Source organism: Orbicella franksi, chromosome 12 (genome assembly GCF_964199315.1).
Source record: "Orbicella franksi chromosome 12, jaOrbFran1.1, whole genome shotgun sequence".
Taxonomy (NCBI): Eukaryota; Metazoa; Cnidaria; class Anthozoa; order Scleractinia; family Merulinidae; genus Orbicella; species Orbicella franksi.
In genome coordinates, this window is record NC_138156.1 from 12,033,610 (window position 1) to 12,047,066 (window position 13,457).

General features: G+C 39.4%; 1 protein-coding gene across 1 annotated transcript; it reads right to left on the reverse strand.

The window, feature by feature from the left end:
* LOC145464425 (uncharacterized) lies at window positions 1-12,534 on the reverse strand. The gene is made up of 4 exons (XM_081448315.1): window positions 10,181-12,534; window positions 8,393-8,465; window positions 7,312-7,539; window positions 1-6,789 (listed from the first exon to the last, which is right to left on the reverse strand). The coding sequence occupies exons 1-4, from the start codon at window positions 10,289-10,291 to the stop codon at window positions 5,849-5,851; spliced, it is 1,353 nt and encodes a 450-aa protein (XP_081304441.1). The 5' UTR covers window positions 10,292-12,534; the 3' UTR covers window positions 1-5,848.
* Window positions 12,535-13,457: the final 923 nt, after the last annotated feature.

Here is a 13,457-nt window from a genome sequence, read left to right on the forward strand (position 1 = left end):
CACATAGAAGACTAAAACTAGATATTATCAAAGAACAGTATTTCGCCATCAAAACATCAAAACACCGGCTCTTGTTTTCCGGTTCACCGACTATTTTCTATTTTGGTTACGTAACAAAACATTCTTTAGGTTAGCATCATTTTCATTTAAGCTGAACATAGGTCTGAGAGCGATCGAGACCAATATCGCTCGGATGAGCACCAGGAATTGAAATGTACGCCACTAGATTACGTTCTGACGAATTGAAGGCTAAAACTGAGCAGTATCAAACAACAGTATTTCACCGGTCACCAAAACACCAGCCGGTGTTTTCTGTTTTGTTTACGTAACAGAGCATTCTTTAGGTTAGCATCACCTTGATATTATGTAAAGCTGACCTTCCGTAACTCAATAGATTTGACGCCTGAAGCCTTTTTTTTTCTAGTCACAGCAGTCAGTTTTGCTTCATTGGTTGCTAAAAACTCAATAAACGTAACGACATTAAAAGAAAAAAAGAGTTATATTTTCGCACTAATACATATAGTACGATAGAGACGAGCATTGCCAGCTTTCAAACACGGAAATGCAGTGATTCTTAGAGATATGGAAAGGGAAGGACCCAGTTAGCTCTTGGATATCGGTTCCATTTAATATTGCTTACGAAAGAAATAAATAATAAGTGGGAAACACGTGGTCATTATAAATATGCGCGTGATCGAAATATTCCTCCAGCTCCTCCCCCTCCTTACCCCAAATTGACACAAGCCGCCATTGTTTTTCCTGACAGTGCTTTCACTGAGTCAGTAAACAGACTATTTCGAATCCTTCACATGGTAGAGTCAATCCACAGATTGTTTTAAAGTTAACCGCTGCTAAAACAACTTTTCCGCTAGTAAAGAACCATTTATTCAATACTAAATTACTAATGTTACAAAGACATTGTCGATGGTAGGATGTTGGTTGCTGGACATATGATCTTTGTGTTTCAATACAAAAAAAAATGCCGAATATAATATGATTGTATCCTGCAATCAAAGGTTTCTTTCTTCGTCAAATCAATTAAAGAAACAGTTAGGAAGTAAGTGTTCGGTGGTTAAGGAAGCAGAGTTTTCGTGCTTTTCGACCACAGAACCTAATCGGGGTGTCAGGGACTGAAATGCAACTGAGGAAATTTGTAATCTCGTATTTCCTTACGGCATTACTCGATGTTAGTGCGGTTTTGTATTTTGAGCACCTTAAATTATTCTGTTTTGGTAAATCATTACAGAAGAAAGCCCTAAATGTTACCCAATTGCTTTCAAGCTAAATTTTGGGCTAAATAGTGGAAATCAGACATTTCGTGCGATTTGTCTCTTTTATGGAAGAAGTAAGTTGTTTTGAAAGAAAAGTATTGAGGACAAAATTGACCAAAATATAATAAAACTCCACACGCCTTAACCCGATGATTTCATTCAAACGATAATTCCCAGCTCATGAACTGCCCTTTCAAAGTACTTTTAACTTCACGTATCTTTTCATGCGCGTTCAGTTCATTTTGACTTAACGTAACTTGGCCTTTTGTATCCATAAAACGTTTATTTACCTTGTCGTCTTCAAGTTAGTAAAGGTGACTATTTGTTACTCAATTTGTCCAAGACTTGAACTTGTTGGAAGAAACTGAGTCGCTAAGTCATGCCCGAGACGAAACAGGCGAGCTAAACATAAAATTTACCTCGCTCTTTGAGCCATGTTGCAAAACAAGTGCGATTTACGTCGCAAAACATGCAATGTACATCGTTCTTTGCGCCATGAAGAAAGACAAGCGCGCCATTTACGTTAATATACCTCGTTCTTTGAGCCATGGAGCGAAAAAAGCGAGCTACACATGTTATACGCCTCGTTCTTTACGTCATGAGACGAAACAAGCGCGCCACACATGTAATACACCTCGATCTTTGAGCCATGAAGCGAAACAAGTGCGCTAGACATGTAATATACCTCGTTCTTTACGCCACGAAGAGAGACAAAGGTGCTAATCATGTAATATTCGACTGATTCCTCGTTCTTTGAGCCATGGAACGAAAAAAAGCGCGTTATTCACCCCTTTCTTTTAGTCATGAGACGATACAAGCGCGCCACGCATGTAATATACCTCCTTCTTTGCGCCATGAAGCGACAGAAATGCGCTACAAATGTAATATGCCTCGTTCTTCAAGGCATGAAGCGAAAAAAGCGTGCTAGACATGTAATATACTCCGTTCTTTAAGCCATAAGGCGAGAAAAGTGCGTTGCACAAGTAATATACCTTGTTCTGGAGACGAAAAAAGCGCGCTACACATATTTTAAGTCGCAGGGCGAACAAACGCGCTACGCTATCTTATACGCAGAGACAACTAAACGTTTCCGCACAAACAATTAACCCACGTTGGTAGACAAGTATGGAAAACTCGGTATGATTCTTCTAAAAGATTGAACCGACGTACAATGCACAAAAACAGCTTAACGAGTTTAATAGTGTGAGCAGAAACAATAGCCCGCATTGGAAGAGTGAAGCGACAAGTTGGGTTCTGATAAATGTAAATGATTCTCGTTGTTATTAATTGAAGCAACAAACACCCTTTTCATTACATGTATAAAAATCGTAGACAATCAAGTGAATCATTCAGAACCCAAGGCACATACGTGTACCAAACGTTGACAGCGAGAGAGTGCGTCCTAAATTTTTCATCTTCCCTACCGCTTGCAAAATCATTGATCAGTGAAATTTGTCAAGTTCCGATGATATTACAAAATGAAACAACCCTAAACTTTGTTGTTTGAAAAATCTCCAGTCAATAATTTCATTGTGTTTTTTTACACTGACTTTTTCGCACTCCGATGGCAAAACAATTCGTCTTAGAATCTAGCTTAGTGCATTTTCGACAGACACTTTGTTTTGATGTACGGAGCTATTTTATTTCACTTAGTCGTGCTTCACTAGTTCCTTAGCATCGCGGCACTGTCACGATATTCTAGTATCACTCTAACAATAGAAGTAATGAAATGATGGTCGACTTTTGTCACCAGACTGATTTGCTCAGTGTATTGCAACTATTACTATCCTATAAAACTTTAAGGTAAAAAGCTGTTAAAATTATGAATCTCAACGTTTTCGATCTGTTTGATCATCATCGGCGAAATGTATATATTACTATCCTGTTTTCTAATGAATTGCAAAGAGGTAGTGGATTACCACTTCGCTACCTTGGAGACGCGTTGTGTATTTCAACTACCAAAAAGTATAATAGATCTCCAGCGTAAAGTTTTCGCTGGAGATCTATTATACTTTCAAGTGATTTTTTGTCAGAGAACGATGGAGGCAATTATCGCTCGGAATTGAAATGTGCGCCACTGGACTCTTCTTGAGAATGACCCTTTAATGGTTATCTTCTGACACATAGAAGACTAAAACTAAACATTATCAAAGAAGAGTATTTCGCCATCAAAACACCGGCTCTTGTATTCCGGTTCACCGACTATTTTCTGTTATGGTTACGTAACAAAGCATTCTTTAAGTAAACATCACTTTCATTTAAGCTGAATATAGGTCAGAGAACGATCGAGGCCGATATCGCTCGGATGAGCACCAGGAACTGAAATACGCCACTGGATTACGTTCTGACGAATTGAAGGCGAAAACTGAGCAGTATCAAACAACAGTATTTCACCACCAAAACACCGGTCGGTGTTTTCTGTTTTGTTTACGTAATAGAGCATTCTTTAGGTTAGCGTCACCTTGATATTATGTAGCTGACCTTTCCGTAACTCAATAGGTTTGACGCCTGAAGCCTTTTTTTTCTGGTCGCAGCAGTCAGTTTTGCTTCATTGGTTGCTAAAAACTCAATAAACGCAACGAAATTAAAAGAAAAAAACTCAACGAGACGAGTTGCCTTTTCGCCCTGAGACAAGCATTACCATCTTTCAAACACGGAAATGCAGTGATTCTTTGAGATATGGAAAGGGTAAGGCCCAGTTAGCTCTTGGATATCGGTTCCTTGTAATCTTGCTTAAGAAAGAAATAAACAATAAATAGGAAACACGTGATCATTATAAATATCCGAAGAACTTGTCTTGTCGTCCTATGGTTAATAAAGGTGACTATTTGTTACTCAATTTATCAAAAAACTTGCTGGAAGAAATTAAGTCGCTAAAATGTCACCTCGTTGTTTAAGCCATGCCCGAGACGAAACAAGCGCGCTAAACATGAAATTTACTTCGCTTTTTGAGCCATGATGCGAAACAAGTGCTCTTAACATACAATGTACATCGCTCTTTACGCCATGAAGAAAGACAAGCGCGCCACTTACGTTAATGTACCTTGTTCTTTGATCCATGAAGCGAAACAAGTGCGCTACACGTAATATACCTCGTTCTTTACGCCACGAAGAGAGCCAAAGACGCCAATCATGTAATATTCGTTCTTTGAGCTAGGGAACGAAAAAGGCGCGTTATTCACCTCTTTCTTTACGTCATGAGACGAAACAAGCGCGGCACACATGTAATATACCTCCCTCTTTTGAGTCGTGAAGCGCAGGTAATGCGCCTCGTTCTTTAAGGCACGAAGCAAAAAATCGTGCTAGACGTAATATACTCCGTTCTTTAAGCCATAAGGCGAGACAAGTGCGCTGCACAAGTAATATACCTCGTTCTAGAGATGAAAGAAGCGCGCTACACATATTTTAAGTCACAGGGCGAACAAGCGCGCTACGCTATCTTATACGCAGAGACAACTAAACGTTTCCGCACAAACAATTAACCCGCGTTGGTAGACAAGTATGGGAAACTTGGTATGATTTTTCTAAAAAGATTGAACCGACGTACAATGCACAAAAACAACTTAACGAGTTTATTAGTGCCAGCAAAAGCAATGGCCCGCGCTGAGGGAGTGAAGCGACAAGTTGGGTTCTGATAAATGTAAATGATTCTCGTTGTTATTAATTGAAGAAACAAACACTCATTTTTATTACACGTATAAAAATCGTAGACAATCAAGTGAATCATTCAGAACCCAAGGCACATACGTGTACCAAACGTTGACAGCGAGAGAGTGCGTCCTATCAACTCACATTTCCGTCATTAACTTTCTGATTGGATGAGAAAGTGGCGCTTTTTTTTTTAAGCCAACAGTAAGCGTAGTAACACAAAATTAGTAACGCAAAATCAAAGCGAATTTGAAATTTATTTCGAAAACCGCTCTATTGTTAGTTAGCAAAAGTTCTAAATAGACTCACATCAATAATCAGTAAGGAATTGGAAAATTATACACAGCAGAGAAAAAAAAACTACTTTGTTGGAAACTTGATTCCATCATAGCACCTCGATATCTCGTTCTCCTAATTAAGACCTTCAACAGAGACGTTTTGTACCACCAAAAACCAAACAAAAATAAGATTCTAATGTAACGAATGATTTAAAACATACTGAAAAGCAGTGGAAATCAGTTTAAAATCGACATGAAATTTCACAATTACTTACAAAATGCGCCTCTACAACTGGAGGGGACTGGCCAGCCCCTTAACATGATGAATCCCGAGTTCTTTACAACAAAGTTAAGTTACAAAGAAAACTTCCAGGTGTTATTAAATAGTTAGATATACCCAACAATTGTAGGTCTGGTAAATTGTGAGATTCCGCCGGAGTGAGATCTCTGTATTAAAAATTATAGCTGTGTTTGGTGCTACGCTTAGATTAGTCAAGAACTTACAGACAGTTTACTATCTGGAGTGCGTTCCTATAACGCTTAACGTAGGTTACATATTGCAATGTTTACTTAAAATTGTTACAGAAGATACGCTTTCTCACTTTATAGCGCGAGTGTTTTTGCTAGTCTGTGCCTGATCAATTCATTTTTCTACAAAGCAGTAGTGTCAGCTTTATATCCTATGTTGGAAAAGCCTTCATTAGCAGCTTCCATTTCTTTCGTTCCATTAACCTCCACATGTGCCAGCTCTGCATTGTTCCGTTCAATATTTTCCATCATTCTCTGGCCAGCATAGGCGATCAAGCCGAAGAAGGCGAATCCAAAGATTAATATGCCCACGGACATCCCAATTAGTGCTGGGCTGAGTGGGACGATAACGAAGGCGGTGAGAAGAGAGATTGTGTCCAAGATGTAGATTAAGGCAGCAAGAACTTGGCGATGGAAGTGAGTTCCAAGGATGGAGCCTAAAGGAGCCATGAACATCACAACTGGAGCAGTCACAATGATGTAGTTCCAGGCTTGAAGAGTGACAGATTCTTGGATGACCCGGCGCCAGAACAGGCCCACCAGAGAAGTCCATGCCATCATGACAACTGATGTTGGCGTGGCCGTCTTCTCAGTGACACGGAACAGGAGCGTCAAGACGCTGAAGCTGCAGATGTCCACTCCGCCCCCGACAACGGCAGTAAAGAGGCCACCGATAAATCCACACATCAGAAGAACGAATATCTTCCAAGGCTTGATGTTAGGGATGGTCTTGTAAGTCTTGCGCTTGTGGTAGCGATTGAGAAGAAAGAGGGCGAAGGCAAATGAGAACCACACGCAGACGAAAATCATTTTCTTTACCTTTGCACTGACGTACGGATCCACAAACTCCAGCCCAAGTATGACTCCGAGGACACCTCCGGCGAAACAAAATACTATGGAGTGCATCTCTATCTGCACCCGCATCCAGAAGATGACAAAAGTTGCTGCTGACATACCGCAGGACTGCACCATAAGTGCCACATCGCGTGCCACTGATGGTGACACATCAAAAGCAAGGGTCAATACGGGAAAAGCAACTGCACCTCCACCTTCGCTGGTCATTCCTGTGAAGAAAAGTAAAAGTTACATTAGTTAGTGTATTACTTCAAAGATGTCGCATGTGCCCTATTAAAATAGTGATAAACGATCCCAAAAACTGCCTTTAAAACAGTTCAATACTGCATACAAATCGATTGGTTGTTTGTTAGAGGAGCAACAGTGCAATTTTATGTTGTGTTTCTAGCAAGTTCTTTGCGATAGCAAGTGCCTCTAAAATACAAGCGATAAAAGGGGGAGAAAGATTCATAAATGATATGCTTGCGAAGAGAATAGGGTCCACCAGACATAACACATGCCAACATAGGATTCAAACAACTGTGTCAGCAACGGAAAACTAATGTTAACAAGTCAACTACTACGTAGCCTCATTTCAGGGGGTGGATAGTCATTTTGCTGATCATTCGCTATAGCTGCTCTCTCGTTTGCCTGAAAATTTCTTTGGAACCCGTACGCGTAACCTCGCCAATTATAACCAGTGTTTTCAACACATGTAAGTTTCGGAAGTTATTTGTAGAAATAGTCTTCACCTGCAACAGTACCGCCAAGAACCATTGTCAAGGTCATGTAGTATAAGTCAGGAAAGAGAGCAAACCAGTTGTACTTAATGGCGCAAGTCCACCAAACAATGTGACAGAGCCCTGACGCTATGGCAATACCAACGAAAAGACGGTACTTCACCATAAGCTTCCTGTGCCATGGTGCATCAGGTTCTAGTTCCTCGAGAGCCTTAATTTGGGTTTCAGTCACAGTCTGTCCTGAAAGGTGCGAAAATTGGCATTAGTCCGGCTTTAGTATTGCTATCAATAAGCCAAACAACTGCAATAATCACTGAAATTCAACAACACAGCACATGTATCCCAAAACCCATTAACCATAGGAAGAGGTCTTCTATTCGAATCTTGTCGTCGCCGTAAACATTTCTCGTAATATCTTTATTAATATACTTTATCGCGATGAACACCTTATCGTTTGATTTCATACCCATAGTGCAACATCATACCTTAGTTGTAGATGATATAGTTTTAATGTGTGTAAGAGTTTGTTTGCCAGATGCGCTTCTTATTTTTCGTACGCAATTTCTGCTTACTACAATTAGCATATCGTCACAAAAACATAAAGGTCTAAGTTTCCACAAAGATGACTTTTTAAAGAGTAGGCTACGAGATGGGTAAAGGTTCGCAATATTTTCTCACAAAGCAAAAAAGCGCGATAAAAATTGTTGGTGAAGAATAACATTGGAACACTTAAGCGTGGTAAAATAGAAAATGTACGTGAATAAACTGTTGTTTTACTCCCCCGTTAAGAAGACATGTATATTTTGAAATTCGCTCAATTCCCAAATATGATATTTCGTCAAGTGTTTTCTTCTGATCAATATTGTCCAGTGACAAGATTACTTCGCAGGAAACCACAAATGCTTCTGCTTCTTCGTGATTAACGTAATTTGCAAACTTAAAACTTGGGCCGAACATTCTGTGTGGTATCTGAAGTGGATGCGAGGGTAACTGTGTACATAATAAGTAGAAAAGAACTCTTCGGACACATTTTGTGACATGGTAGCTACGGAATCTTCTTTTTGGCTGTTTAGTAGACTGTTCAAATTCTTACCTTCCCAAAAATATTTCTTAAACCATTGCGCAGGAGTCCTTCGTCCTCGTCTCGGTGCTTCGCCAGACGCGTTCTAAAACAAGCAAAACCAAAGTTCACTCTGTCGATATCTTATGCAGCTGCAAACATCTCATTTGCTATTTATGTACTATGTGTGTATCTATGTATGTCAACAAAAAGTTCGTTTTCAATTGCTCTCATGTTGGGTTAGGTAACTGGATTTTCTACTTTCTCAAAGTGTGCGCTTGACTTCTTGTTGCTTTCAATGGGCCAAATATATATATACTCTATCTAAACACCAAGAAAATTAGGTTGCGAAAGAAGTCCTTAACTAGAAATACAGAACATGCGATTCAGAGCAGCAGGTAAAGACAATCTAATCAGAAAGAGAATTATCCATGAGTTAACCGTGAGGTTTTGGTGATATTTCCTGGGAGTTTCTAAAAATGGTCAAAAAATCATGAGCACATCTATACTGAAGCACTCGAGAGGAATGCGTATATGTTGATGCATCACAGATATTGCTTGAACTTGGATATCTGGACTAACTTTTTTGGGAAATATGAAGTTTCTTTAACTGACACTGAAGACATTTCAGTGAAGTTTTTACAGGTTGAACATGCATTTTTCGCCATTTTGTCATTTATTCGGCACTGCTTCACCCGACTTTTAAACCAGCAAATCATAAATCACATATTTCTTACATTTAATGTTTGACTCAGCTTAACACAATTTCACTTGTTTCCTTGCAAGAAATGACTTTTTTTTAATTTCTGTCGATACAGCTGAGAGAACGGAAACCCATATCGACTGTCCATTTGGTATGCGTAGCAGCCGTCACTCTGAGCCGTCATGGTTGAGTTAAAAACGCTTGCTCACGCATTACTCAAAGCCCGTTTTTGCTTTTCACGTGTATTTAACCGAATGTGAGGTAAAGAGAGGTTGTGATCACGTGTTTGACATAGCAAAATAAAACTGAACTTTGGTTATGTTTCTGGGAAGAAATTTTAGTTTTGCGATGCGTCTGAGGAATTTATCAAACGGTCCAACATGATGTAATGTTTCTTAACTTGTTCTTTTTATCGGAAAACGATACCCTTTCTTCAAGGGTTTTCAGGATTTTGACTTCTGCATTTTCGAGAAAATAATGTTTCCGTCAGTCTTTCAGTCTACCCGAGCGTCGTTTTGTAAACCATCTGTTGCTCTCGGTTGCATTCTTGCTCGAAACCGCTTGTCGAGGGGCTAAGCGCCCGCATCTGATAGCACTTTAAATTCAACCCAAAGCCGTAGACATTCAATACAATGCAGCAGAGGGTGTTCAAAAATTTGAATTTCGGTTTTAATTCACCAAGCAACGCAAAAGTGATAAATGTGCTTTTTCTCGCCTCTTCAATTCATTTTTGGCGAAGACTTAACAAGGATTGTAGACCTCGGATTTCCTTGCAACTTGAACAGTATAAATTTGTATCGTTGACCTTAACAAAACGCAGCCAAACGGAAACCTGTTAAATTGTTTTGATGCCATCTTGTCTGCGGAGTAACAGCGCAAAAGCTCCGGCTTTTGTCTTTAAGGTGCCTTAAGGAATAGCTGATGCAGTGCGCCGTGCTTTAATCGCTTTTTGACGTTGCTCAGATGTCAACAACCCTAGTAATCCACCAGCCTTCTAAAAGTGGGCGCACTGAAATTCACCGAATGTAGAAACGCACAGTTATATCGAAGCGACGGTCTTCAAAATGCGTTTCAAAAAAATTACATTAAGCTATCAGAAAACTAATCTCAAAACTTACTTCATTATCTGAGGCCTGGTTATGGCCTCGCGCAGGGCTGATAGTTGGAGAGTGCGGAGGTCTCGGACTGTAACTCCCGTTCTCTACAGGCGAACTTTGGTGAGCGCTCATAGTTTTTCTCGCTCGGGCCTAACTTAGCAGTCTGTCCTTAACTAGGAAGCGGCTGGTCAGTCTAAAAAAGATAACAGAGAAAAGAAGATCACCATCAAAAAAAAAATCAGACGAACCTTTTACCCTGGGGACTAACTGGAAGAGTTACTAAGAAATTACCAACACTTACCCAAAAAAGATGCGACCGACTTGGAAGAAGCCTACTGGGAAATAAGCTGTACTTTGCAACTTCTGTCAGTTATGTCTATTGTGTACAACATCTACATAATTACGTAATATTAGGGTTCACCGGAGACGCGTTCATCCCAATACATTTCCCTTCACCATGGGTTGCTCCACACCGTTACGAATTATCTCCTGTCATAAGCTTTATTGAAGGAAAACGCAAAAGCAGGAGGAAGTTAATCAGGGATCAGTTTTATGAACAAAAGAAAGGCCGGGAATTGCGCATGCTGACAGAAGTTCAATAATACCTCCAAATTAAACAACCCTAAGCTTTGTTGTTAGAAAAATCTTGAGTCACTTAATTTTACTGTGTTCTTTTACACTGAGTTTTTTGCACTCCGATGGTAAGCCCCCTCTTGGTTTTGGCACATAAAAGACTGAAACTGAACATTACAGAAGAACTGTATTTCACCATCAAAACACCGGCCGGTGTCTTCCGGTTCACTGGCTATTTTTTGTTTTGATTTTGTAACAGGACATTCTTTAGGTTAGCATCATCTATTTTAAGTAAAGCCGTCCTTTCCGTAATTCAATAGATTTTACGTCCAAGCGTTTTTTTGTCACAGGGTTCTCAAACAAACGAACAAACTCAACGCGACAAGCTGCCGTTTCGTACTGGTTAATATTTAACAAGTGGATCATGACCTCGAAACTTCTATCTCGGGATAGTCGATGAGGGCGAAGCCCGAATTAACTATCACGCATAGAAATTTCGAGCAAATAATCTAATTGCTTTAGTACAAATCTACTAGTTCAAAACTTAACAGCATGACAGGTTCTCGTTCTTATTGAATTATGATATAAATAGGTCACAGCACGCGCTATTCACTCTACTCATCATCTTCAATAGAAAGGGAGTACGTAGCCAATCAGAGAACAGCATTCATGATAGAATTTTAGTAGATTTATACTAAAATACGATAAAAGCAAGCATTGCTGGGCTCTCAAACGCGGAAATGGCAGTGGTTGTTTGAGAGATATGGGAAGCGTAAAGCCCGGGTAGCTCTTGGATTGATTTCGGTTCCATTTAATATTGCTGAAGAGAAAAATAAACAATAAGTATGGAACACGTGGTAATTATAAATATGCGCGTGATCGAAATGTTCCTCTTACTCCCCGCCCTCCCTACCCCAAATCGACTCAAACCGCCATTGTTTTTCCTGACAGTGCATTGACTCAGTCAGTTAACAGACTATTTCGAATCCTTCACATGGTAGAGTCAATCCTCAGATGTTTTAAAGTTAACCGCTGCTAAAACAACTCCTCTGTTAGTAAAGAACCATTAATTACTAAATTACTAATGTTACACAGGCATGGTCGATGGTAGGATGTTGTTGGTTGCTGCACACATGATATTGTGTTTTAGTACAAAAAAAATGCCAAATATCTTTTATGGTTGTATCCTGTATTCTAAAGTTGTCATCTTTGTGTTTTTATACGGGTTGTGAACATATCTAATTAGTTAAAGAAGCAGATAGGAAGCAAGTGCTCTGTGGTTAAGGAAGAAGAGCATTCGTGTTAATTAACTAACTTTTCTATTGGTTTGTTCGACCCCGGAACCTAATCGGTTGTCAGAGATTGTGCAAGTTAGTAAATTTTTGATCGCATAGTGCGTATTCCAGCCTCAATTTTATTGTGGTCTGTTATTTCGAGCACCATAGATTGTTCTGTTTGGGTAAATCAGTTGACAAAAAACCCTAAAAGCTTTGCAATTGCTCTCAAGCTAAATTTTGGGCTAAATGCCTAAATAGCTGGTACACATTTTAAATGTTGAACGAGTTCGAATAACACGCACGAAGTTTTGAATGACAGGAATGCGAATTACGTTCTCGTAGCCTTGGTTGTCGTTCTTGCTTGAGCTCCAACCAGCAGTGCGCAGCCATCATGGTTGGACGTGCATGGTTGATGAACGACTGCCGATCACGCGCTTGACATTACTAAACAAATTGAACTTTGGTTCTGTTAAACTGCTGTGAACTTTGAGTTTTGCAGCGCATCGAAGCAATTACGATCACGCGCTTGATCATGACGTAAGTAAACAGAATTGAACTTTGAGTTATGCGGTGCTTCAAAGGAGTTAGGAATCTTTACTTCGAGCATTTACATTGTTTTGAAATTTTGCATTTTCAAGAAAAAATGTTTCTTTGAGATCTTTTTAGTCTTCGCGTGAATCCTTTTGCAAACTATGAGCTGTTGACGACTAATTTTCTCGCTCGAAGCTACTTGTTGCCTGAAGTAGAAGGAAGTAGCGCGCTAGCACCTGTGCAGACATTCAATACAATCCAGTAGTTAGTGAGTTACCATGGACTTGACTTAATTAACTCAACTAGCAGCAAAAGTGTCTTTTATGTTTGCTTGTTTCAATTTCTAAAAGGACTGCTTTTATGCATTGATCTAAATATAGGAATATAGGCCAGATAACGATCGAGACCAATATCTCCTTGGTTTTTACCAAAATAAAGGGTGTTTTGTCGGGTTTTCCTGTTTCCATGGTAACGAATTACGTCAAGATAATGATTGAATGTTAGTGAGAAATAATGAGTGTTCCGCATGATAGCATAACACGCCTTTACTTTGAAGTATCAATTCTTCCAATAAAAAGGAGTATTAAAAGTGTTGAAATTGATTTGAACCACCTGAAATCCACTGTCTTTTTCACTTTTGTGAGCATATTACAAATACCAATTAAGCGCTCAACTTTCTGGGCGCAAATGTACTGCACAGACAATTAAACAATGCTGTTTAGCGTAGTATGCTGTAGTCAACATGGGACAACGAGATCAAGGCTGAATTACTAACCATTTACACCATGGAAGACGTCTAATAGATAGACAAACGAGGTAGGTAGAGCTTTTTAAGTTCTTCCTTGAAATAATGTGTCGTAAATCTTTATAAATTTCATTTTATCTGCTGGTATTTTTGTATGGGTTTACAAAATTCT